This window comes from Lontra canadensis, unplaced genomic scaffold, assembly GCF_010015895.1.
Source record: "Lontra canadensis isolate GAN:19392208 unplaced genomic scaffold, GSC_riverotter_1.0 scaffold7, whole genome shotgun sequence".
Lineage (NCBI taxonomy): Eukaryota > Metazoa > Chordata > Mammalia > Carnivora > Mustelidae > Lontra > Lontra canadensis.
Window position 1 is genome coordinate 23,154,163 of NW_022631001.1, and position 25,045 is coordinate 23,179,207.

The 25,045-nt window shown below is 37.4% G+C and overlaps 1 protein-coding gene across 2 annotated transcripts in view; it reads right to left on the reverse strand.

The window, feature by feature from the left end:
- UVRAG (UV radiation resistance associated) overlaps positions 1-25,045 on the reverse strand; it is a 292,228-nt gene that overhangs the window by 257,657 nt on the left and 9,526 nt on the right. For both annotated transcript variants that reach the window (XM_032853034.1, XM_032853035.1), the window contains one exon: positions 908-1,025. In XM_032853034.1, coding sequence (XP_032708925.1) covers positions 908-1,025 — 118 coding nt within the window. The remainder of the gene's footprint in view (positions 1-907; positions 1,026-25,045) is intronic.

A 25,045-nucleotide genomic window follows, 5' to 3' on the forward strand; every position in this document is an offset into this window, starting at 1 on the left:
TAAAAAAAAGAAAGTTATTAAAATCAGAAAGGTAAAATGTCATTTGAATTTTTCATCTTTGTCATAGTACAAAATTCAAATAAGCCTCTAAAATAACACCACTTTTTGTTTATATAAGTATATCTTCAATCACATTTTACCCAGTGTTATAACTTTATCTCAGCTGTTCCTCCAAAACTTTATAAGGCATCATTATTTCCACTTTACAAATGGGGAAAGTGAGGTTTCAAAAAGCCATGATCATTGGCGAGCGTCACACAGCTGGACCTACTCTCTATTTTCAATCCTAATTCAATATTCCTCCCATATACCATGTTTGTTCCTTGGTACCACCCAACACAGGTCAACTGATTATATCCAAGCACCTTTCATCCAATATGTATTCAAAAGACGCTTGTGATTTTGAATCAAACATTTATTTGTTCTACTCTCAGAATTGCCACTTATGCAGCAGTCCACAGTACAACATGTGCAGATGAAGTCAAGGAAACCAAGCCATTCTTCTAAAAATGACCCCACAAATACATAAGGAATTGCAAATATGAGAAGACATAAACTGGTTTCAATTTTACCACAATATTTTTTAAAATTATGTTTTGAAGAAAATAAAATTAGTACATATACTGGACTCACATACCTACTTTCATGATACCTACTGAACAAAAACTTCATAGCTAACATTCATAAATAAATGATAAATTTAGCAATTAAGAACTATCCAAAAGCCACGTTTCTTTTATATATGATATATGTAACAACTGCTCATGAAATATTTTCGGATAGCATTGACAGTTTAGCTTTCCAAAAAGCAATAACAGCAAATCGAGAGGCACCGATACTCACTTGTGTTACAAAAGAATAAAAAGGAGATGTAACAATCTGTGGGAAAGTCCACAGATTCCCTTACCTTTATATATCTTTTCAGTATTACACAAGTGAAGCGTGAAGTAGGTATCAAGGAGCTGATGGCCATTTCTATGAACAATGTTCCGGGCAGCAATGTTCCGAAGGTGTCTGAGACGTCGCTAAAAACAACAACAAAAAAGAGGGACACATTCAGCTTTTCCTCCTGTAAAATCTTCTGAAAGTTACAATCTGAAAATGAAACCTAGGAAGTTGCCCCAGTTATTGATCTGTTGAGCCAGTAACCTTAACCCAGTCTCTTATTTATGCCTCAGCATCCCCACTGTCAAGTAGGAATTAAACCTGCCCAATCTCATTTACAAGGTTGTTGTGAGCATGAAATGACAACAGATACAAAGTATTGTCAAAGAGCATAAATGTTATTTACATAAGTACTGTGTAACTGTACAATAGCATTAGTATTTCCTGGAATACAAACTAAGTAGTAATTTGCTTTCTTCCCTTCAGAAGAATACTAGTAGACATGCAAATCCATCTCATACCTATAGACAAGCAGTTATTACATACATACACCCCCTGTTGCTAGTGATTCTAGAAGCCACATCATCTGTACAACCAGGAAAAGATGCCAAGCCAAAACATAACTCACTGGGCACTCCAGCCAGCCAGTCAGTAACCCAACAGTAATGAGCTTAAATTAAATTTTCACCTGATCAGCAGCCAAACAATCTCTTTCCTGATCAGTCTCTCCTTCCCAACAATTTCTCCAACTAAGATGCACCAATCATTTGGAGTCCCAGTTGTTGAAAAGGCAAACACTAAATAAGCAACGGTAGAAATCAACAAAAATACAACGTAACAAATAGACAAAAGCATATCAAAAAGAGAAGATGTTGGCAATGCTCAAGTCTGGGCACATCAGATTCATTCCCAAAGGCTAGTTCCCTGTGTCAGATAATTATTTCTGTACTAAAAAATAGAAATTGAGTGCTCAGTTTTAAAATACGCTTAAAGCTCTCCCTTCAAGCTGAAAGACAGCCCAACCTATTGCGGTAAGTCCATCTTCAATTACATATGCAGTCAGCTGGAAAAGTACAGTTCTGTCTTTCCATGCACATAGCAACCTAATCCTTTCTCCCAATCTAGAGATTAAGATTCTTTGAGAGGTTATTGTCCAATAAATTTGTTTAATACTCTAAATATGAAAAGGCCCAAATATATTTACGAAAAGTTCCTCTGGCTGGGGCGCCTGGGTGGCTCAGTGGGTTAAGCGCCTGCCTTCAGCTCAAGTCATGATCTCAGGGTCCTAGGATGGAGCCCTGCATGGGCTCTCCATGGGCCCTCCACTGAGCAGGGAGCCCATTTCTCTCTCTCCCTTTCCCTCTGCCTCTCCCCCTGCTCATGCTTGCTAATTCTCTCTCTCTCAAATAAATAAGTAAAATCTTCAAAAAATAAAAAGTTCTTGGGGCTTATTCTAAAAGACTCATTTTTACACAATCTGCCAATGGTTTCCATTTCATACCTTGGATTACAGCCACTATCTCTTCCTCCTGTATATTTTTCATTAGCCCTCTCAATCAAGATTTTAAATTAACAGGAAGACTAAGCACATCTATTTTGCTGTAAATTACAAACCTGGTCTTCTGTTCAAAGACCTGAAAGTATTACTCAAAGCCTCTAGAATAAAGTACAAACTTGCCCTATTGCTTTCAAAGCCCTGTACAGTCTGACCTCTCCACATCCTATGTTTACTTCTCACTAGACCTTCTACATATCCAACCCCCAGTCACACACGAATGCTTAAGGTTCCATGAAAAAGATCGTGCATGTTCCTAGCCCCAGGCTTTTGCTAATGCTAGCTCCTCAATCGAGAATACCATTCTCCCTATTTTTTTAACATTTTATTTATTTATTTTGAGAGAGAGAAGGAGATTGAGAGAGCATAAGCAGAGGGGAGGGGCAGAGGGAGAGGGAGAAGCAGATGCCCTGCTGAGCAGGGCGCCCTACGTGGCACTCGATCCCAGGACCCTGGGACCATGCCCTGAGTCAAAGGCAGCCACTTAACCGATTGCGCCACCCAGGCACTCTAGGATACCATCCTCTTAAAGGACATCCTATTACTACTTCAAAGTTTAGGAAAGAAGACTTCTCCTTCCTTTGTTTCTGAGATTAGCTGCTCCTTTATTTGAACAAGTAAGAACTTTGCTTCTATCTCTCCGATAGCACTTACTTCATTTAAACTAGTCTTATTAGTTGATTAGTTATTGTCCCTATTAATGGAGGAAATGACTTGATAACAGAGACTATTACTGTCAGCACTTCTTAAATGCTTACCATGTGCCATGCTCTGTACTGAACACTTCGAACATACGATGTTATTTAATCCGTATAACAACCCCATGACATGAGATTTTACTCATTATCATTATGCATCTCTTTATCCCAACATTCCTCTACAACCCAAAAGAAAATAATAAATAATAAACGGGCAATATATCTCAAAAGAAGGAAGGAAAGAAAGAAGAAGGAAAGCAAGGAGTTACACCTATATATGGATATGTATCATACACTTCTAGCTCCTGTACATGCGCGTACACGCACACACACACACACAATTGATACAGGCTGGTCTTTACACTCCCCTATTGCCACAGAGGGCAGAGTGAGCAATGATCTATCCTTCAACACAAGAGAATAATTTTATGACAAATATAATAATAATGGAAGAGACTGCCTTACGAAGCAATGTGCAAGGCCTGGCCAGAGATATAATTTACACAGATGCATAGATATTACTGAAGAGATCTTTCCACTATCTAGGAAGTTAGCACAACCGGCTCGAAGACATCTTCAGACTCCAAGCTCTACAATTCTAAAATCAGCAGTGGAGTCTACAAACATTTAGGGGGGGGGGGGGGGGCTTACCAATATGTTACTATCGATTGCTTCTATGCTCCTTCCACTAACGTGAGTAAAACAAAACTGACCACATCAGGGCATTTTATAAGAAGATTTACAGAAAACAAAACAAAACAAAACAAAACAAAACAAAAAAAGAAGATTTACAGAAAACAAACAAAAAAGACACAAACAAAAAACAAAAACCTCCTCCACAAATTAACCAACTACACTTAAAGCACTGACTTTGGGTTGTACAACTTTTTGCCTTTTCCCCTATTTTATTTATTTCAAAAGCATTATGGTAAGTATTCTCATTACACCATGATTAAATAAAATACAAGATGCTCCCAGCAGCTAGAATGGACAAAGGAAATCAACAACTCTTTATAGGTAAATTATTGATGTAATCTTGGTGAAAGGCAGTAAAGGTACACATGAAGCCTCTTGTGCTTTTTGTCTTGGCTTCCTCTTTAATAATATTCATTCCAATTTCATCATACAGCTGCTTTTTATTTTTAAAAATGCTAAACTGTAATAAAATGGAGTTTAATAATAATGTGTCAATGTTACTTTTTAGTTTTGACACATGAAAAATGGTAATGTAAGATGATGACATTAGGGGAAACTGAATGAAGGAAATTCTCTGAACATTTTTAAAACTTTTCTGTAAATTTAAAATTATTCCAAATAAAGTTTATTTTTTTTAGGTCTCTTTCAGAGTTAGGAGTTGTGTAAGCAGGACAAAAAGAGTGCCAATAAAGCCTTTCACAAGCCCGATTTTATTAATAAAACTCTTCTTCATTCCCACCATTGATTTCCTTCCTTTTAATTTTTTTTTAAGATTTTATTTATTTATTTGACAGAAAGATAGAGAGCACAAGTAGGCAGAGCAGCAGGCAGAGGGAGTGGGAGAAGCAGACTCCCCGCTGAGCAGGGAGCCCGATTCAGAGCTCAATCCCAGGACCCTGGGATCATGACCCAAGCCGAAGGGAGCTGCTTAACAGACTGAGCCACCCAGGTGCACCAAGAAATAGTGTAGCAAAGTTTGGTTTTGGGGGGTTTTTTTGTTTTTTTTTTCTTTCCATTTCCTTCCTTTAGACTCCCACTTCTTCTCTTCCTCTCTTTCCCATAAGATTTAATGCAATTAAAAAGAAACACTGGAAGATTAAGTCAGAAACTCATAAAAAATGATTACCTATAGGAGTGAGAACAAGCTAGAGGGAATACAGATAAAAATAAGACTTTCCTGCTACTTGCTTATACAGTTTTGACTTCTGTACCATATAAATGTCTTACATACCCAAAAAGTAAAGTTAAATAAGTAAGGAAAAGTTTAAACCAACTAAACCTAGTCCAAAATATAAGAGCAATACCAAAAATCATCACCAGTTTTAGGAAATATCAACTACCTTCACCCAAATTATTATCCCATGATCCAAGAATTACTGAAGAAACCAGAGTGACCTAAAGGATCCTCTCTTGTTTACAGGTCCCCCAGAAGATCTATACTTGAAAAACAGTATGTAATTTTACCTAACATGGAAAAAGGGTTAGTTCCAGATACTTATCTATCTTCCCCAACAAGAATATAAATTCTATGAGTAAGAGATTTTACTTTATTTATTTTTAAAGATTTTATTTATTTATTTGTCAAAGAGAAAGCGCACACATGCACAAGCAGGGGAAGCAGCAGGCAGAGGGAGAAGCAGACTGCCCGCTGAGCAAGGAGCCTGATTCCATGACCTGAGCCAAAGGCAGACACTTAACCAACTAAGCCACCCAGGCACCCCAGAGATTTTTTTTATTTATTTATACTTGTATTTCCAGCATCTAGCTGAGTACCTAGCAAATGGCAGGCACACAATAAATGTTTTTTGACTGAATTAATAAATCTCCTGTGAATTAGCCCAGTCAAGAATGTCATGGTATGGGACACCCGGTGGCTCAGTCAGTTAAACAGCTATCTTCAGCTGCCACTCCCCCTGTTTGTGGGCTCTCCTTCTCTGACAAAATCTTAAACAAAAAAAGACTTACCTCTTCAAATGACCCACCAAAAGACAGCTGAGATCAAATCTGTCTTATGATCTAAATTGGCTCACGTACCTCAGGAAAGTATGAATACTCTAATTAAAATTTCCACAAACTCTGGAATTATTCTTTAAGATAACATCCAATGCAGTTTTCTTAACCAGCAATCTCCTTATACTTTCTCAAGTGTTCTATGCCTTTATGGTTATGAAATACTCTTTGTGCATTGCTCTTCAGCAATAGGTTTAGCAAAGTTGTACTCTAATAACATCCACCCCCAAAACTAAAGCTGAACAGATTTTAACTTTTAAAATCTTTGAAACACGATCTCTAAAATGTTCTATGTAGGGAATAAAAACATTCACTAACATATAAAATTAAAATCTCCTATTCAGCTTCTATTTGGAAGATTGATAGATATAATGAGAGCACAACTCTGCTACCTGAAATGTTGGTGGTGAGCAAAAGACCTGTATGACCCTAAATTCCTAACATTTTTACAAATCTTTCAAATATAAATTCTAAAACAAGACTTAAGTGGTATGCATTGTAGATCTGAAGCATTTGCTTTACTAAAAAAAATAATAATAATTACTCATCGGTAATGACTGAAACTGATGCCTCTAAAGAACTTGTTAATACTACTACTGTTGTTAGCCAACTGCTTCAAACCGTAACAGTAGTCTAGAGGTGCCTGGGTGGCTCAGTTGGTTAAGTGTATGCTTTCAGCTCAGGTCATGATCTCTGGGTCCGGTGACTGAGCCCCGCATTGGGCTCCCTGCTCAGCGGGGAGTCTGCTTCTACCTCTCCCTTAGCCTATCTTCCTCACTTGTGCTCTCTCTCTCTCTCTCTCTGAAATAAATAAAATCTTAAAAAAAAAAAAAAAAGTAGTCTAAAGTTTGGGGGGATTTTTCTTGTATTTTGTGTTTATTTTGTCCTGCCCAGCACCTATTTGACTAAAACAAAACAAACAGAAAAACTCCCTTGTAGAGTCACCCTCTCCTACTATCAATCTCTCTATGCTTCCTGTAGAATTAACTCTACCTCCAACCCCAAGGATGTTCATGGCATGACTGAGGTCAGTCAATCAGCACATTCCATCCCCCTGACCTTAACATATGACTTAATTAGGACCACTGAAAGACTCAGAAATTACATTACATTATTAAGATTTTTTTTTCCCCCCACACTGACCCTGAATCTGGAAGGATACAGAGCTGGAGATGTTGGCAGCTATCCTTCATCAGAGTGAAACCAAAGAATGAAACCAACAAGGAAGAAAGCAGAGCAAAAAGATATGAGATTCAGGTCCTGCCAAGAATTTAAGTGTCTCTGGATCAAACTATACCTAAAATGAGAATTGCAATGACAACTACCAGCCAAGTTCCCATAAAACTGTCAAAGATTACAACTAGGGAGATTTATATTGTGACTATTTATTTAGGATTTATCCTGTAACAGGTTAGTAGATGAAGAGTAACATTTAGTGGCAGGATACAAAGAAATGTTTCATTTTGTTCAATATCCCCATGTTTTAGAAAATGATCATTTCTGGTTGGTCAATTCATTTTTGTTGATATAACTTTGAATCTCAATATGGGTGACAGCACAGCTTTAAAAACAGTCAAATCACATCCCAGAACAAAAAGAAATCCAAAACAATTTTCAGTAGTGATATACATCATTGGGGTTCTATATTCCTCCTGAGTTTTACCATTCCCTTGCAAGTATCTAAAATGCTCTGACTTCCAAGGTATAATAACGACCAAAGAAACTAATGTATCTTTGATCTTGTTCCTCGTCACTGCTGTAGAGAGTGATTCAGGGAGGCTAACAGCTAACAGGAGGAGAATATGGCTCCCATTCACCCTTCCTTCCCTATCCGTAACCCTTGCTTCAAAAACACAAATAGTGTATTTCTTAAATATAATCACTCCACAAATCCCCACCTTTGCCAAACTAAATAACCATCCCACACACACCTTTTATGACTTCTAAAACCATAGAGAGGCATCTTCCAAAACAAATTTTGAGTCTAATTTGCTTAATCTACAAGGGCTATTATTAATCAATAATATAATCAATACTCTAAAACCTGACAGAAAAGGAGGCAAAGGATATAAAAAGAAATGGAAATGGTCTATAAACCATATGAGAAGAAAAAGAAATGGAAAAGAAAAAGCAACGGAAATGATCAATAAACATATGAGAAGATGTATAATCACGCCCCTAATTAAAGATATACACATCAAAACAACCATTCCACCTCAGGGCAGACTAGTTTCCAAACAAGGTCTGTATCAAGCATCACACCCCAGTGCTCTCTTACAATGTAGCACTGCCACTCCTCCGTAACAAAATGGGGTCTATGTTCCTTCTCCCTTAATGTAGGCAGGACTGTGACAATGGTAGAAATTAGACTACGTGACTTCCAAGGCTAAATCATAAAATTATCTAGTTGTCTTAGGATGCTCTTTCTTAGAACCCAGTCACACAAATGTGAAGACACCAAGCAGCTACATGAAAAGGACTTTGTAGTTGCTCTCCACGGCCTCAAGCGAGATCCCAGCTATAGCTAGATATATAAGTGACCATGTCAGCCCTCAGCCTTGGAGCCACCAGAAATGACACCAAATAAGGTAGAAAAAAGTCATTCCTACCACAGCCAAACAAAACTGCACAATCATAAGCAAAATAAATGATGATGTTGTTTTATGCCACTAATTTTTTTTCTTACTCAGCAATAGAAAATGAAGAATCCTATCTGATTAAATGGTCAAACTATTTAGTTTTTGTCACAGTTGATATGAGTAAAGAAAATAATGCAGGAAGGGGCACCTGGGTGGCTCAGTGGGTTAAAGCCTCTGCCTTCGGCTCGGGTCATGATCCCAGAGTCCTGGGATCGAGCCCCGCATTGGGCTCTCTGCTCAGCAGGGAGCCTGCTTCCTTCTCTCTCTCTCTGCCTGCCTCTCTGCCTACTTGTGATCTGTCTGTCAAATAAATAAATAAAATCTTTAAAAAAAAAAAAAAAAAAAGAAAAAAGAAAATAATGCAGGAAGAAATACAAACTGGTTCAATTTGGAGGGACAGCAATTTAGCAATAATTATTAAATTTAAAATTGTATGTAATATCTGACCAATTCCACAAGTCACAAAAATGTGTGCAAATATGCTTATTCTGACATTGGCTATAAAAGCAAAAATTTAATAACCACTCTTAAATTGTGGTACAGCATACAATCAAAAACTATGTATCCATTTTTTAAGAAGTACTAGTATGGAACACAAGAGAACCTGAAATTTTTTTTTTTAATTAATAAATTTTATTTTTTTTAAACATATATTTTTATCCCCAGGGGTACAGGTCTGTGAATCGCCAGGTTTACACATTTCACAGCACTCAACATAGCACATACCCTCTCCAATGTCCATAACCCCACTCCCCCAAACCCCCTCTCCCCATCAACCCTCAGTTTGTTTTATGAGATTAAGAGTCACTTATGGTTTGTCTCCCTCCCAATCCCATCTTGTTTCATTTACTCTTCTCCTACCCCCTTAACCCCCCATGGAGAACATGAAATTTTAAATGTTTACTTAAACAAATGTTACTATATTTGTACTAAAGAGTTCCTAAAAATCAATAAGAAAAAAATCCAACTCATTCTGTAAAGAGCCAGAGAGTAAATTATTTTAAGTTTTTCAGTGCATATCCATTCTCTTCATATTCTTATTTGTTTACAATCCTTTAACCATAATAACTTTTCTTAGTCTCCTTAGTTACAAATGCCAGAAACTGTTGACCAGTTCGCTAACCTTTAATATAGAAAATCACAGATATTATGAGATAATTTCTTTAAATAGCATTTGGTTTAGAACTGTAGTCAAACTTGTTCTGGGCACCTGCCCCCTTTCCGATCTTCAACTCATTTTTTTTTTCAGGTCAGGCATTTATTTTCTCCCTGGGACTAGGCTAAACGGCATGGAGGAATAAGGCCCAGGTTGTTTCCAGTAAACTCAGATTACCACTATTTTGATATACTTTTCTAAGGAACAACAAAAGCAAACCTGAGAGAAGATTAGCTTTCCACATTCCCACAGAAGGTAAAAATGTTGAATTACTGAGTTGAGAATTTAAGCATGATAAATTAGATCAGTCTTTTTAAAAAATACAAAAGCTCCTTCTATATTATAGCACTCAATCACCTATTTTTTCTAATCTTTTGATCCCACCTGAAAGACTCCCTGGAAAAAGTTTTTAAAAGAACCCAAAATGCTTTATTTATAACCAGTGCTTAGTGCTATTGGTTATAGGCAAATAGTACCAACAGCCTAATGTTATAGATTTAAACAAACAAATAAAAAAAATCTAATTCTAATCTTTCATAAAATACATTATAGCTCCCATCCCTAACTGACAGCTCTCTGATGCAAATCATACAACCTTGGAACTAAAACCTTTATTTTGACATTCATTCCACTCTCACTCAGTCCCAGAATTTAAGTCAGTCATTTAGTAAACACTACAATTGTAATACAGACTCCCCCACAGGAAAAGGCCAAATATATCTCTCTGAACTTTCTACATTTCTTATACACTTGGGCTCTGGGTTTTTGTCTCTCCAACCTATCTACCCCCAATCTTGGTGGAAGGTCCAAACTTGCCCTTCTTCCTCCATGTTTCCTCTGGGTAGTGTTGCTCTAAAAAACAAGTCTTTGCAGTGACAGGCCTAGCATTGTTCTCCACCTATATCTCTCATCCTCCCTCTCTTGTTTCCTTCTTCCTTCTATTTTATCTTGCTGGTATTTCTTCCACACACCATGCTAGGAACTCTAGGGATACAAACATGGCATTCCCTAATTTCAGAATATGTAACCTCACTAAAGAGCTAGAGTTTGTGCACACAAAAAGGCCAATTTGAGGTCAAACAATCTAGCAGTATACTGTCAATAAGCATTTATTAGAAAACTATTATTCTAGAAATATAAGACCAAGGAAGAAAGACACAGAATTACAACCAGTGACCTGGAAGATAAAAATTGGAAGACAGGAGACAGCTCTCAGTGGTCCAAGTGTTAAGAGTAATATCATGGGGGAATGCCTGGGTAACTCAGCTGGTTAAGCATCTGCCTTCAGCTCAGGTCGATCCCAGAGTCCTGGAATCAAGTCCCGAATCAGGCTCCTTGCTCAGTGGGGAGCTTGCTTCTGCTTCTCCCTCTGCCTCCTGTTCCCCAGCTTGTGCCCTCCCTCTCTCTCTTTCTTTTTTTTTTTTTTTTTTTTTTAAAGATTTTATTTATTTATTTTGACAGACAGAGATCACAAGTAGGCAGAGAGGCAGAGAGAGAGAGAGAGAGAGAGGGGAGGAAGCAGGCTCCCTGCTGAGCAGAGAGCCCGATGCGGGGCTCGATCCCAGGACCCTGGAATCATGACCTGAGCCGAAGGCAGAGGCTTTAACCCACTGAGCCACCCAGGCGCCCCCCTCTCTCTCTTTCTGAAAAATAAAGAAATAATTTTTTTTAAAAGAGTAGTATCATGGCAGTAATTTGCTTCAAAATTACTGGGTTGAGGGAGAGAGGATGATTAGGTAGGCATCAGTTAAACAAGATATGCCATCACATGGCAGTTACTGAAGTTATTACATAACAGGTACCTAGGAGTTCATTATATACCTCTTCATATATATGCATTTCAATATACACTAATATACACAATACATATTACACTACACATATTTCAAATTTCCATAATAAAAATGTTTTAAAGTAATATTAACAGGAACAGAAAGAAAGGATAAGACAATATAGGAGCCTAAAGCAAAAATGGGCTTAACAGGGAGATTAGATAATGGATATGATTGGGGATGAAATGAAGATTGACAAAAGAAATAAGGGAGTCAAAAGACCCTTGGGGAAATATGAACTAATCAGTAAAGGTGTTAGGGCAATAGAATAGCCACAAAAATAAAAATAAAAAAGAATGAAAGAAAGAAAGGAAGAAAGAAAGGGAAAGGTGTATGTGGGTGTGTGTGTGTGTGTGTGTGTGTGTGTGTGTGTTTAGGAAATATACCCTATACCTTGTATCAAATTCTAAATGGCTTAAAAATATTTAAATGTAAATAATTAATGCATAAAATACCAAAAGAAACCACGAAAAGTTATTTTATAACCTCAAAGGTCTAAGAATGGTGAAAAACTCAGAAGCCATAAAAAGAAAAAAAAATCTATAAATTTTACTACATAAAACATTTTTAAATTATGCATGGCAAAAACTGTGACATGCAAAGTCAAAGGAAAAACAACCTAACCAAAAATTTTCAACTCACATAACCAATTTCACTAAAACATAAAGAGTTCCTAAAAATAAATAAGAAAAAAATCCAAAAACCCAATAGAAAAAAATGGCAAAGAATATTAACAGATAATTCACAGAAAAGGAAATACAAATAGCACTTAAACATGAAAAGATTCTCAACCTCACTCATAAGAGAAATGTAAATTAAAGCTACACTAAAATTGGCACAGACCGAAAAGTCTGCTAACATATTCAGAGGCAAGTCAGTGGCAAAACAAGGACTTAGCTGAAAAGAGTACAAATGGAAAAACCTCAGATGATGGCAATCTGGCAATAACTACCAAAATTACAAATGCACATATTCTCTGACCCAGTAATTCCACTTCTGCATTTGTGAAAAATTATATATTTTTATAGAGATATACATCATAATATATGTAATGCACTATTGTTTATATTAGCAAAAAACTAGAAATACGTTAAATGTCCATCAATAGGGGACTAGCTAAATTACAATATACCCTATAGTGGATACTAAGTGGCCATTAAGAATAAATTATATGGCAGCTGTCTGAGTACTGATATGGAACAATCTGTAAGATATACTATTAATGGAAAAAAAAAAAAACACAGAAGTTTGGGACACCTGGGTGGCTCAGGTAAAGTGTCTAAATCGATTTAAGCTCAGGTCATAATCTCAGGGTTGTGAAAAATGCCCCACATCTGGCTCTACGCTGGGTGTGGAGCCTGCTTAAGATTCTATTCCCCTCTCCCCCTTCCCCCACTTACTCTGGCTTACTCACTCTCGCTCGCTCTCTCTCTCAAAAAAAAAAAAAAAAAAAAAAAAAAACACAAAAGTTTATGCAGTCAATGTGTTTATCATGTTAGCATCTGTGTTTCATAGAGAAAAAAAGAATATAATTATGTCATTATTGGAGAAGCATATAATATAATTGATAACTTGTTGTCCCAGGGAAAGGGAAATGGGTATTTGTCCCAGGGAAAGGGAAATGGTTGGTCCCAGGGAAAGGGAAATGGGTATAAATTCACTCTTATATACCTTTGAATTGTGATCCACATGAATATATTGTTTATTTTTTAAAATAAAACCAGGGGCTAGGTAGCTCAGTCAGTTGAGTGTCCAACTCCTGGTTTCAGCTCAGGTCATGATCTCATGGTCATGGGATCAAGCCCCACATCAGATTCCATACTCAGTGGGGAGTCTGCTTGAGATTCTCTCTCTCCTCTCTCTCTGCCCCTCCCTTTGCTTACATTCTCTCTCTCTCTCAAATAAATAAATCTTAAAACAAAATAAAATAAACTTTACATTTTTTTTGTTTGCTCATTTGACAGACAGAGAGAGCACAACCAGGGGGAGCTGTAGAGGGAGAGGGAGAGAAGCAGGCTCCCTGCTGAGCAGGGAGCCCCATGTGGGACTCAATCCCAGGACCCTGGGATCATGACCTGAGCCGAAGGTAGACGCTTAACTAACTGAGTCACCCAGGTGCCCCTAAAATTTACATTTTTTTAAAAAACAGAGATGACAACTAACCTTTAAGCACAGGTATCTGTGATAGCCATTACCAGAAGCAGTGTGACATAGTGGTTAAGAGTTCAAACTAGAGTCAATAATTCTGAACTCTAGGGTAGTACAACTCACTAGTGGGCAAATGACTTACTTTCTCTGAGCTTGCTGACCCTCCCATAAAATGGAGATATTTCCTGTATGCCTACCTCTGTGAGTTATTTTAAAGGTCAAATGAAATAATGGATATAAAAGCTCTCTGAAAAAATCATGAAGTACTTTATAAATATAAAGTATTAACAGAAATAGGGATGTTGAAAAAAGGATGTGGTTATCAGTGTAAGGTGATGAATTGGTTCAGGCATTTCTAATTTGAAGAGAGAGATTTAGAATTCATTTATCTAAACAGAGGTGACATGGTCTCAAATATAACCGATCTCCAAAGGACAAACATTCAATAAATAGAATTACAAAACTAGAAAACATCCTCAAGGTCACCTAAGCCCTTGCTACTCAGGATTACCTGGGAACTTATTGGAGACACAAAATCTCAGGTCCCACTACAGATCTACGCAATCAGAATCTATATTTTAACAGGATCTCTGGGTAATTTTTATGCACATTTTAATTTTAGTAAGTACTACTCTATCTTATTCATTTCTCAGATAATAAAATTGGGGCTATAAGTAAAGGGAACTAGCCATGTTTGCACTGTCAATAAGTACCAACATCAAGATCTGGACCCAGGCCTAGCCTCTTGGATTATGTGTATATGTATGCATTTACCTCATGTATATGCTTCCCAGATACCTTGTTTCAAAACCCAAGAGACATCTTTGCGTTGCAGATATCCCATGTCCCCACCCCCACTTCCGATCAGCCACCAGCCCATCAGTTCATTCTTTCTTCACAATATTTCTGGCATATGTTCCTTCTTTGCCACATCCTTCAATCATTGCCCTAAAACTATTGCTATGCATACTATGAAAACCCAGCTTCCTCCTCTTATGTATGTATCAAGTTCCTCTCCTGGAAACAAGAACTCTCTTACAAATAGTATGTTCTATTTAATTCAAAAAAAAAAAAAAAAAGATGCAAGCCATTAAAAAGCATTGGATATTAGCATAACTGATTCCAGGAAGAATCTATGTTTGAAACCTAGCAAAACTAGCACACTCTAATTTGGTAATCCTAACCCAGAAACTTCCTGTTGTCACTCCCACTATTTCTTTCCCATCACTACCTCCTCTTTGCCCTAGAACTGACCCAGGTTGCCTTCATCTAAGAAGGCCCTTCCACCACAATCAAGATTTACTAAATAAATCCAAAGGCTCTGAATCTACTTACTATTACCATCTTCTATCCCAATCTGTCCCAATACACTCTCACATTCATAGATATTCTCATATCTTCATAATTCTCTCCTATACATTGTACTCTAACAAATCAAAGTATTTCAACATTTCTTGAGTATCCACAATGTGCCACGAACTACACACATTAAAAAAGAAGTCTAGGGGTGCCTGGGTGGCTCAGCTGGTTAAGCAACTGCCTTCGGCTCAGGTCATGATCCCAGGATCCTGGGATCAAGCCCCACATCGGGTTCCTTCCTCAGCAAGGGAGCCTGCTTCTCCCTCTCCCTCTGCCTGCCATTCCACCTGCTTGTGCGCTCTCTCTCTCTCTCTCTCTCTCTCTCTGTCAAATAAATAAGAAATTAAAAAGAAAGAAAGAAAGAAGTCTAAATACCTTTGAAGGGGTGCCTGGGAGGCTCAGTTAGTTAAGCATCTGCATTCCACTCAGGTCATGATCCCAGGGTCCTGGGATTGAGTCCAACATCAGGCTCCCTGCTTAGAGGGGAGTCTGTTTCTCCCAGATCCTTACCCCTCCCCACTGCTCCTGCTCTCTCTCTCAAATAAATAAATAAGTAAATTTTTAAAAATAAATAAATAGGGGCGCCTGGGTGGCTCAGTGGGTTAAGTCTCTGCCTTCTGCTCAGGTCATGATCTCAGGGTCCTGGGATCGAGTCCCGCATCGGGCTCTCTGCTAGGCAGGGAGTCTGCTTCCTCCTCTCTCTCTCTCTCTCTCTCTCTCTGCTTGCTTCTCTGCCTACTTGTGATTTCTGTCAAAAAAATAAATAAAATCTTTTTATAAATAAATAAATAAATAAATAAATACTATTGAATACCTTTCCTACATAAATTCAAAAAAATTAAAAACTCTGTTCTCTGCCCTATTTGCATTTCTGCACCAAGAAGTTTTGACACACTGGGGTGCCTGGGTGATTCAGTCAGTTAAGTGTCTGACTCTTGGTTTCAGCTCAGGTCATGATCTCAGGGTCCTGAGATCAAGCCCAGAGGTGGCCTCCATGCTGAGTAGGGAATTTGTTTGAGATTGTCTCCCTCTACCCCTCCCTCCTACTCCCTCTCTCTGCCCCCACCCTCCCCCACTGGCTCACACACTCTCTCCCTCTCTAAAATAAATAAATCAATCTTCTTTTTTTTTTAAAGGAAGTTTTGACTTTTTAAAGAGCAAATAATATGGGAAGACTTTTACAGATGTTCAGCCACAAAAGCAACAGATGAACAGAGAAAGACACGCACAACATGAAGAATAACTCTTGCGCGACAGCCTGTATGGCATGAGGGTAAACAATTCTATAGACTTCCATGTACAAACTGGGTTCAATTAAGTCAACCTGAAAAAAACAAACAGAGTGTGCTTCAATTCAAAATCAAATTGTGAGCTACTGGTTCCCATGATCCCAAACACCGTCTTTATGTTATAGCATGAATTTGGCAGACTTGGGCCTGAGTCCCTCGCTGCCGTGTCACTAGGAAATTATTTAAGCTCTCTAAGCTTCTCATTCCTCATCCATAAAATGCAGCTAATGACAGTTTGTATCTCACAGATTGTAATGAGGAGTAAATGGAGTAACTCCAAAGTCCTTACACACAGCTCTGGCACATGTGACAGTTCAATAATATTACTATTATTATCAATCACCCTAAAGTTTCCTCATTCTTTTGTAGAGCTTCAGAAGCTATCCTCTGAACTGAAGCTATATAGGCTTGTGTAGGTACAGACTATTATTATCAATCACCCTAAAGTTTCCTCATTCTTTTGTAGTGCGTTTACCTCTAGAGCTTCAAAAATCTATCCTCTGAACTGAAGCTCTACAGGTTTGTACAAAGATGAAACTGGAAAACTGCATTTTAAGTTCAACAAGTAAGTGAGATAGTAGGAAAAACTCTGAATTTAGAACCAGAATAGGTGGATGTGAACTCTAGCTCTTCCATGTTCTTTTCTGGGCCTTGGTTTTCTTCCCTGTTAAATGGGAGAGATGGCTATAACTATTATAGCTAAAAATACTGTAAGAACAGTTTTAAGAAGAATAGCTACTACAAACAAAGCAGCAGGGTAAAAGATAAAGTAAAAGTGGGAAACTTGTTCATGAATTACTGTTAAGGGGTATCTCTATAATGGTATGTGACAAGAAATCATGAATCTTATCTTGAGGAAAATATGGCAGTAAATGGTAATTATAATTAGACTAAAATGAATACCTACAATTAAGCAGGCAAACATTAAATCACTCTTTATGACCCAGCTCCAGAATCTACACTTTTGATATATCCTTTCTGACCTTCTTGTCCCATCCATGACCCCAAACAAAGATGATCATTTCTCCGCTCTGGGCTACCACTACCTATGTACAATGCCACCATCCTATAGCACTTGCTGCAATCACGCTTTATTGTCAATGCCCTCCACAAAAAGAGGGGTGATCTCTAAATACAAAAACCAAGTTTTATTCCTTTTTACACCTACAGCACTTAGCACAAGCCTGGCACAAAGTAGGTCCTCAGTAAGTGTTTGATGGATGAACCAATGAGTGAATCATGGACAATATTAGCAACTTCACTGAGCCATGCGAGATAGTACCCTTAAGTATATGGTAACATTTAAAGCTATATTTTAAGCAAAACTCTTAATAACATATTTTATCACAATTCTTTGCCCTTCTGTAGCTTCAATGACGATAAGCTCCTTAAGGACTAAACTATGTCTTTTTATCCCAAGTGGCTAATGGGCAAGCACACAGATATTCAATAAATGTCTGCTGACAGAAGAAGGGAATGAAAATGCATGAATATGAAAATGCACTGCCTCACCACTTAGACCTCAATCTTCCCTTATTTAGAAATTTTGTCCGCAGTCTTCTCACCACTCTTTCCACTACCATGCTCTCTTCTTGTGTCAACAATCCTTGAATAAAAAAAATTAATGAATTTTTAAAAAAAAGACTATCCTCCCTTTCTTGCTTACAGTACAATGTCAAAGTCAGACTGGTAAATTTGGAGGGAGTGTTAAGAGCTGGGAAATCTTTGTTTTGTCACATCACAGCCAAGACTAGCTCAGGTAAAAACCCTCAATGGATGGTGAGTCTGCAGGGTGGGGGGCAGCAGGATATATGCATGTTCTCTAAGTGTCTCCCTACAAACTACTCACTGGTCACGCACATGTGCACATGCACACATGCACAGACTTCTAAAGCTGAGAAATCAGATAATAACTTGACCATGTGACCAAACTTAACAGCACCAGTGAGGGACAAATGGACGCCACATACCCCCAGAAGTGATACATTATGAAAGACACATTACCACACATGAAATATTCCCAGTGAGAATGCATAATCTGAATCTGATCTGAGGAAATATCAGATGAACAGAAAATGAGGTATGTTCTATTTTAAAAAGGGAAGAAGTGATCTGTATTATGACACTGACATTAAAAAAAAAAAAAAAAAGACAAAGAAAAGCTGTGAAAATCTCTTAAAGAAGAGGTAAGACAATTAAATGCACTACCTGATCCTAGACTGGATCATGAACTGGAGGAGGAAAATTTCTATAAAGGACAATTTGGGACCAACTGAGAAAAGTGCAATATAAACCACAGATTGAATAAAAGTACACCAGTGTTAAGTTTACTGAAGTGGATAACTATACTATGCATATAAAAGAGAATATACCTATTTAAGAAATACATATGCAGTATTTAAGGGTAAAAGGTCACAATAACTTCAAATGATTCACATATACCAAGAAATATTTATCTATACCTATATAGACACAGAAAAAGAGAACTTACAAATGATAAAGCACACGGAATAATGTTAACAGTAGACAAATTTGGGTAAAAGGTATAAAGGTGAGGTGCTCCTGTATAAGTTTTACTTTTATAATTTTTCAATAAGCTTGAAATTCTTCCTAAAAACAAGTCCTAGCCAATGCAATAAGACAAGAAAAGGTATGGGGCACCTGGGTGGCTCAGTGGGTTAAGGCCTCTGCCTTCGGCTCCAGTCATGATCCCAGGGTTCTGGGATGGAGCCCCAAGTCGGGCTCTCTGCTCAGCAGGGAGCCTGCTTCCCCCTCTCTCTCTGCCTGCCTCTCTGCCTACTTGTGATCTCTGTCTGTCAAATAAATAAATAAAATCTTAAAAAAAAAAGACAAGAAAAGGTATAAAATGTATACAGAAAAGGTATAAAACTTAAACATGTTTTTGTCACAGATGACATGATCATCTATGTAGAAAATCTGAGAAAATGGACAAAAAACTCCAGGAACTAATAAGCAATAATAGCAAGGCTGCAGGATATAGGTTAACATACAAAAGCCACTCACTTTCCTCTCTACCAGAAACGAACAAGTAGAATTTTAATTTAAAAACATGACACCATTTATATTAGTAACCTCAAAAGTGAAATAGTAGGCTTGAATCTAACAAAATATGTACAAGATCTATATAAAACTACAAAACTCTGATAAAAGATATCAAGAAAGAACTAAGTAAGTTGAGCAACACTGCATATTCATGGATAACAAGACTCAATATTGTCAAGATGTCAATTCTTCCCAACTTGATCTACAGATTGATGCAATCCCAATCAAAATCCCTGCAAGTTACTTTGTGGTTATCAAACAAACTGATTCTAAAGTTTATATGGAGAGGCAAAAGACCCAGGATAGTGAACATAATACTGAAAGAGAGCAAAGTTAGAGGACTGACAAGACTTACTATAAAGCTATGGTAATCAAGACAGTGCGGTACTGGCAAAAGAATAAACAAAAAAATCAATCAAACAGATTAGAAAGCCCAGAAATAGACCTACATAAGTATTTTCAACTGATCTTCGACACAGGAGCAAAAGCAATACCATAGAGCAAAGACAGTCTTTTCAACAGACAGTGCTGGAAGAACTGGACATCCATATGCAAACAAATGACTCTAGACACAAACCTTAACATCCTTCACAGAAATTAACTCAAAATGGGATTACAGACCTAAATGTAGAATGCAGAACTATAAAACTCACTGAAAATAACACAGGAGAAATCTAGGTGACCTTGGTATGGCAATTACTTTTTAGATGTAACACCAAACACAATCTCCATGAAAAGAATAATTGACAAACTGGACTTTGTTAAAATTAAACACTTCTGCTCTGCAAAGGACAATGTCAAGAGAATGAGAAAACAAGCAACAGACTGGGGAAAAATATTTGCAGAAGGAACATCTGACAAATGATTATTACCCAAAATACACAAAGAACTCTTAAAACTCAACAATAAGAAAAAACAACCCAAATGAAAAATGGGCCAAAGACCTTAGCAGACACGTCACTGAACAAGATATACAGATGGCAAAAAAGCTCATGAAATAATGCTTCACATCATTTTTCATCAGGAAAATCCAAACTAAAACAAGATGACACTACACAGACCTATTACAATGGCCAAACTCCAGAACACTGACAGCACCAATGCTGGCAAGGATGTGTAGCAACAGGAACTCTTAATTCATTCATTGTTAGTGAGAATGCAAACTGGGATAGCTACCTTGGAAGTCAGTTTGGCAGTTTCTTATAAAACTAAGCATATTCTTACCATACAGTCCAACAATCATGGTCCTTGGTATATACTCAACAGAGTTGTATGATTCTAACTGTATGACACTCTGGAAAAGGTAAAACAATGGAGACAGTAGAAAGATCAGTGGTTGCCAGAGCTTAAGAGGGAGTGAGGGATGAACAGGTGTAGCACAGGAGATTTTTAGGGCAGTGAAACAACTCTGTATCATACTATATTGGTGAGTACATGTCATTATACACTTATCTATAACCGTATAGACGTATAACACCAAGAGTAAACCCTAACGTAAACTATGGACTTTGGAGAACAATGATGTGTCAATGTAGGTTCCCCAACTATAATAAATGTACCACAGAGTGGGGGATATTGATAATGGGGGAGACTATGCATGTATGGGGGCAGGGGGTTCTTCATATATTCTTCATATATTCTGCTCAATTTCACTGTGAAATCTAAAACTGCTCTTACAAAAAAAAAAGAAATGAAGTCTTAGAAAAAAAAAAAAAAGACTGTCCTTCCTTCTACCTCCAGGATAATACCCAAATCCTAAACCATGGCATATATGGCCCTTTATAATCTAATCCCAAACTATACCTCTCCAACTCATTTGTTTCCACCATCCTCCTCCAAACTATTTAAACTCCAGCCTCAGTTAATTATCTGCCATTCCTGTTGATACCTTACTTTTTTACTCAGGCTGGTCACTCTGCTAGAATGCTTTTCCTCCCCTTTCCCACCTCAGCATTTGTTCAAACCACCTCCTGTATGACACTAAAATGGTTTGCTGATATAGTTGCCTTAACCATTAGACTATGTGTCCCTCCAGGGCAAGGACGGCACCTTATTGATCCTGTATCCTCAGTGCCTAACAAATCAGTAATAACAACAGGAGCCAACAACTAACATTTCTGGAGCACTTTCCCTGTACCAACCACTTTTTAAAGCAAATTTATGACTCATTTAATCCTTTCAACAACCCCACAGGGTAGGTGCTCCTATGCCCATTTGATTTGAGCGTTCCTGAGGCATAAGGAGATCAAGTAACTTCCAGACTGCTCAGCTAGGAAAACGGAAAGACCAGGATTTCACCCAGTCAGTCTGGCTCTAGAATCCACATTCTTCACCAGGGTGGTATACATAGCAGAAAGTCAAAAAAATAACTATTGAACAAATGATAGCGTAGAGCTGAACACAATGTTTATGGATAGAAAATATTAGGGAAGAAAAGTCAAACAATTGGCAACTGAGGAAAAGGAGGCACAATGAGGTTTAAAATGTTTAGAGATAGAAATAATCCAATCTATTTCCAATCTTCTCTTGTAAAAGTTAAGACCAGAACAAAGTTTCCCAAAGTTACCTGAGTCACACTCAGAACCAGCTTTACAAGTCTTCCCACTACACTATATTAAAGGAATAATTATCTGTTTTTAAGAAACTATTTTAAGGGGAGCCTGGGTGGCGCAGTGGGTTAAAGCCTCTGCCTTCAGCTCAGGTCATGATCCCAGGGTCCTGGGATCGAGCCCCACATCGGGCTCTCTGCTTGGTGGGGAGCCTACTTCCCTTCTTCTGTCTCTGCCTGCATCTCTGCCTACTTGTAATCTCTGTCAAATAAATAAATAAAATCTTAAAAAAAAAAAGAAAGAAAGAAAGAAAGAAAAAAGAAAAAAAAAAAAAGAAACTATTTTAAAACAGGAGCCTCTGGGTGGCTGAATCAGTTAAGCACCTGCCTTCAGCTCAGGTCATGATCCCAGGGTCCTGGGATGGAGTCCCATACAGGTTCCCTGCTCAGGCCAGAGTCTGCTTCTCCCTCTCCTTCTGCCCCTCACTGCAGGCTTTCTCTCTTTATTTATTATTTTTATTTTCTCAAATAAGTAAATAAAATCATTTAAAAAAAAATGGGATGCCTGGGTGGCGCAGTCGATTAAGCGTCTGCCTTCAGCTCAGGTCATGATTACTGGGTCCTGGGATCGAGTCCCACATCAGTCTTCTTGCTCAGCTCCTGCTTCTCCCTCTGCTTGTGAGTTCCCTCTCTAACAAACAAATAAATAAAATATTTTCTAAAAAAAAAAAAAAAACTTTTTAAAAAAAGAAATTATAAAACAAGGGATAAGAGATGAACTGGATGAAGGGGGTCAAAAGGTACAAATTTCTAATTATAAAATAAATAAATCATGGGATGTAATGGGACTATAGTTAATAATACTGTACTAAATATTTGAAGGTTGCTACAAGGACTTAAAAGTCCTCATAACAAGAAAAAAATTTTTATGTAACTATAATGTAGCTATATATGGTGACTGGGACACCTGGCTGGCTGTCTCAGTCAGTACAACATGTGACTTTTGAACTGCAGGTCATGAGTTTGAGCCCCACATTGCGAATGGAGTTTACTAAAAAAAAAAAAAAAAGAAAAAACTATGTATGGTGATGATGTCAACTAGACTTATTATGCCAATCATTTCATAATTTACATGAATATCAAATCATTACGTTATATACCCAAAACTAATGATGCATGTCAATTATACTTCAATTCTAAAAAATAATAAACAATAATAAAAAAGTATATATATAATAAATATATATATTTTTTGCTACTTCATTAAAGAGGATATAGAAAATATAACTGTTTCTTGAAAATTCAAGGTAATAATCATGAGCAAAACTTTTTAGTAATTTTCAGGTAGTTCTAAAATTGTCGTTTATTTATCAAAAATGCAGCAATAAAAATACAACAAAAAAATGCAGCTAAGGGGCAATTAAGAAATTCTGCAATTCTAGTGTCCCCACCTAATCATCAAACTGATGTCTTTTCATAGAAAAACATGAAAATCAAAACTAAACTAGTCACTCCAGAGCACCTGGACAACTGTTCTTTACTTTCACATTTATATTAAATACCCTCCAAACAGAACAAACTCCATTAAGTCAATGCATGAAAACAAGACTGAAACACGTTCTCTACAGTAAGTCTAAAATGGGACCAACTCTCTCCTGTAATGAGTATAGTACTATAAAATATCCTAGACCTGTAATGAGCACCCACAGCCTACCTGCCTATCTTGCTTTGTGATCTATTTTCAAAATGAAAATTTTAAAAATCCTTTTCATATTGCTGCTTCCCATATATAGCTAGATATTAACATTTTAGTGGATGAAAGCAGTACCAGTTTTCTCAATGAGATTACTTATTAAGGTAGACAAGGTTAAAAAATGTTTTTCATAATTCTAAATAAAATTATTTTCATGCTACATTTTTTTAGAAGTTTCATTTTCCTTTAGTCTCATTAAAAAAATGACTGGCAGGGAGCCTGGGTGGCTCAGTGGGTTGAAGCCTCTGCCTTCGGCTCGGGTCATGATCTCAGGGTCCTGGGATCGAGCCCCACATCGAGCTCTCTGCTCAGCAGCGAGCCTGCTTTCTCCTCTCTCCCTCTCTGCCTGCTTCTCTGCCTACTTGTGATCTCTGTCAAATAAATAAATAAAATCTTAAAAAAAAAAAAAAAGACTGGCATTGTGACAGGAAATAATTCATATCCTCAGAAAGACATAAGTAGGTTGGAGGAAACGAGGCATACAGTTTCTAATCACACACCTAACATAATTCAAAGAAGGTGCTTTATAAATATCTGTTGAATAAATGGTTGATGCAGTTAAGTTCCTTCTATAGTTCTTTTATTTCTTTTTTCGTCTATTTATTTGTCAGGGAGAGAGAGAGAGAGTGCACACATGCACAAGAAGGGGAGAGAGGAAGAAGCATGCTCCCTGCAGAGCAAGGAGCCAGATGTGGGGCTCGATCCCAAGACCCTGGAATCATGACCTGGGCGGAAGGCAGGCGCTTAACCAACTGAGCCACGCAGGCGCCCCTATTACTTCTTTTAAGAGAAGCTAACATGACATATAAAGTACTTATAGTTCAGAATTAAACCCTTAGTTTAAAAAAAAAAAAAAAAGTACAGTCATGGTAAAAAGAACAAGCAGTTTTCCCTGAAAAAAAAAAAAAAAAAAAAAAGATCGTAAGTCTGATTTCCACTTTTACTTATTTGTACCTTCTCTTTTTTCTTACCCTGGCATCTACTGACAAAAGCCAAAGGTAACTGCCATTTTCAGCTTCCCAGTTTTTCTCATTGTTTTTAAAAATATCTGAATGCTTCTTTCAGGACATTCTAAAAACCATGGTAGGGGAAAAAATGCCAGATATTTCAACAGACCAACAAACAGAGACTCTTAAGTAATAGGTTCTAATGCTCAGCTTTTAGCATTATCTGGCTCAGCTTTTAAGGACAAACGCACTTCACTAAAGTTTTCAATGCCTAGTAACACTTCTAGCAAATGAGGTCTATGGCAATCATCGTCAAATATTACACAGAATGAAATTCCCGACATCACAAACTCACAATCACCAGATGCTGCTGTTTCAGAAATTTAAAAGGTAAAGAATCAGTACTTTCAAGTGGACTATTCAGAAAGAATAGACATGGGGAAGGAAAAAAAAAAAAAAGGATCGGC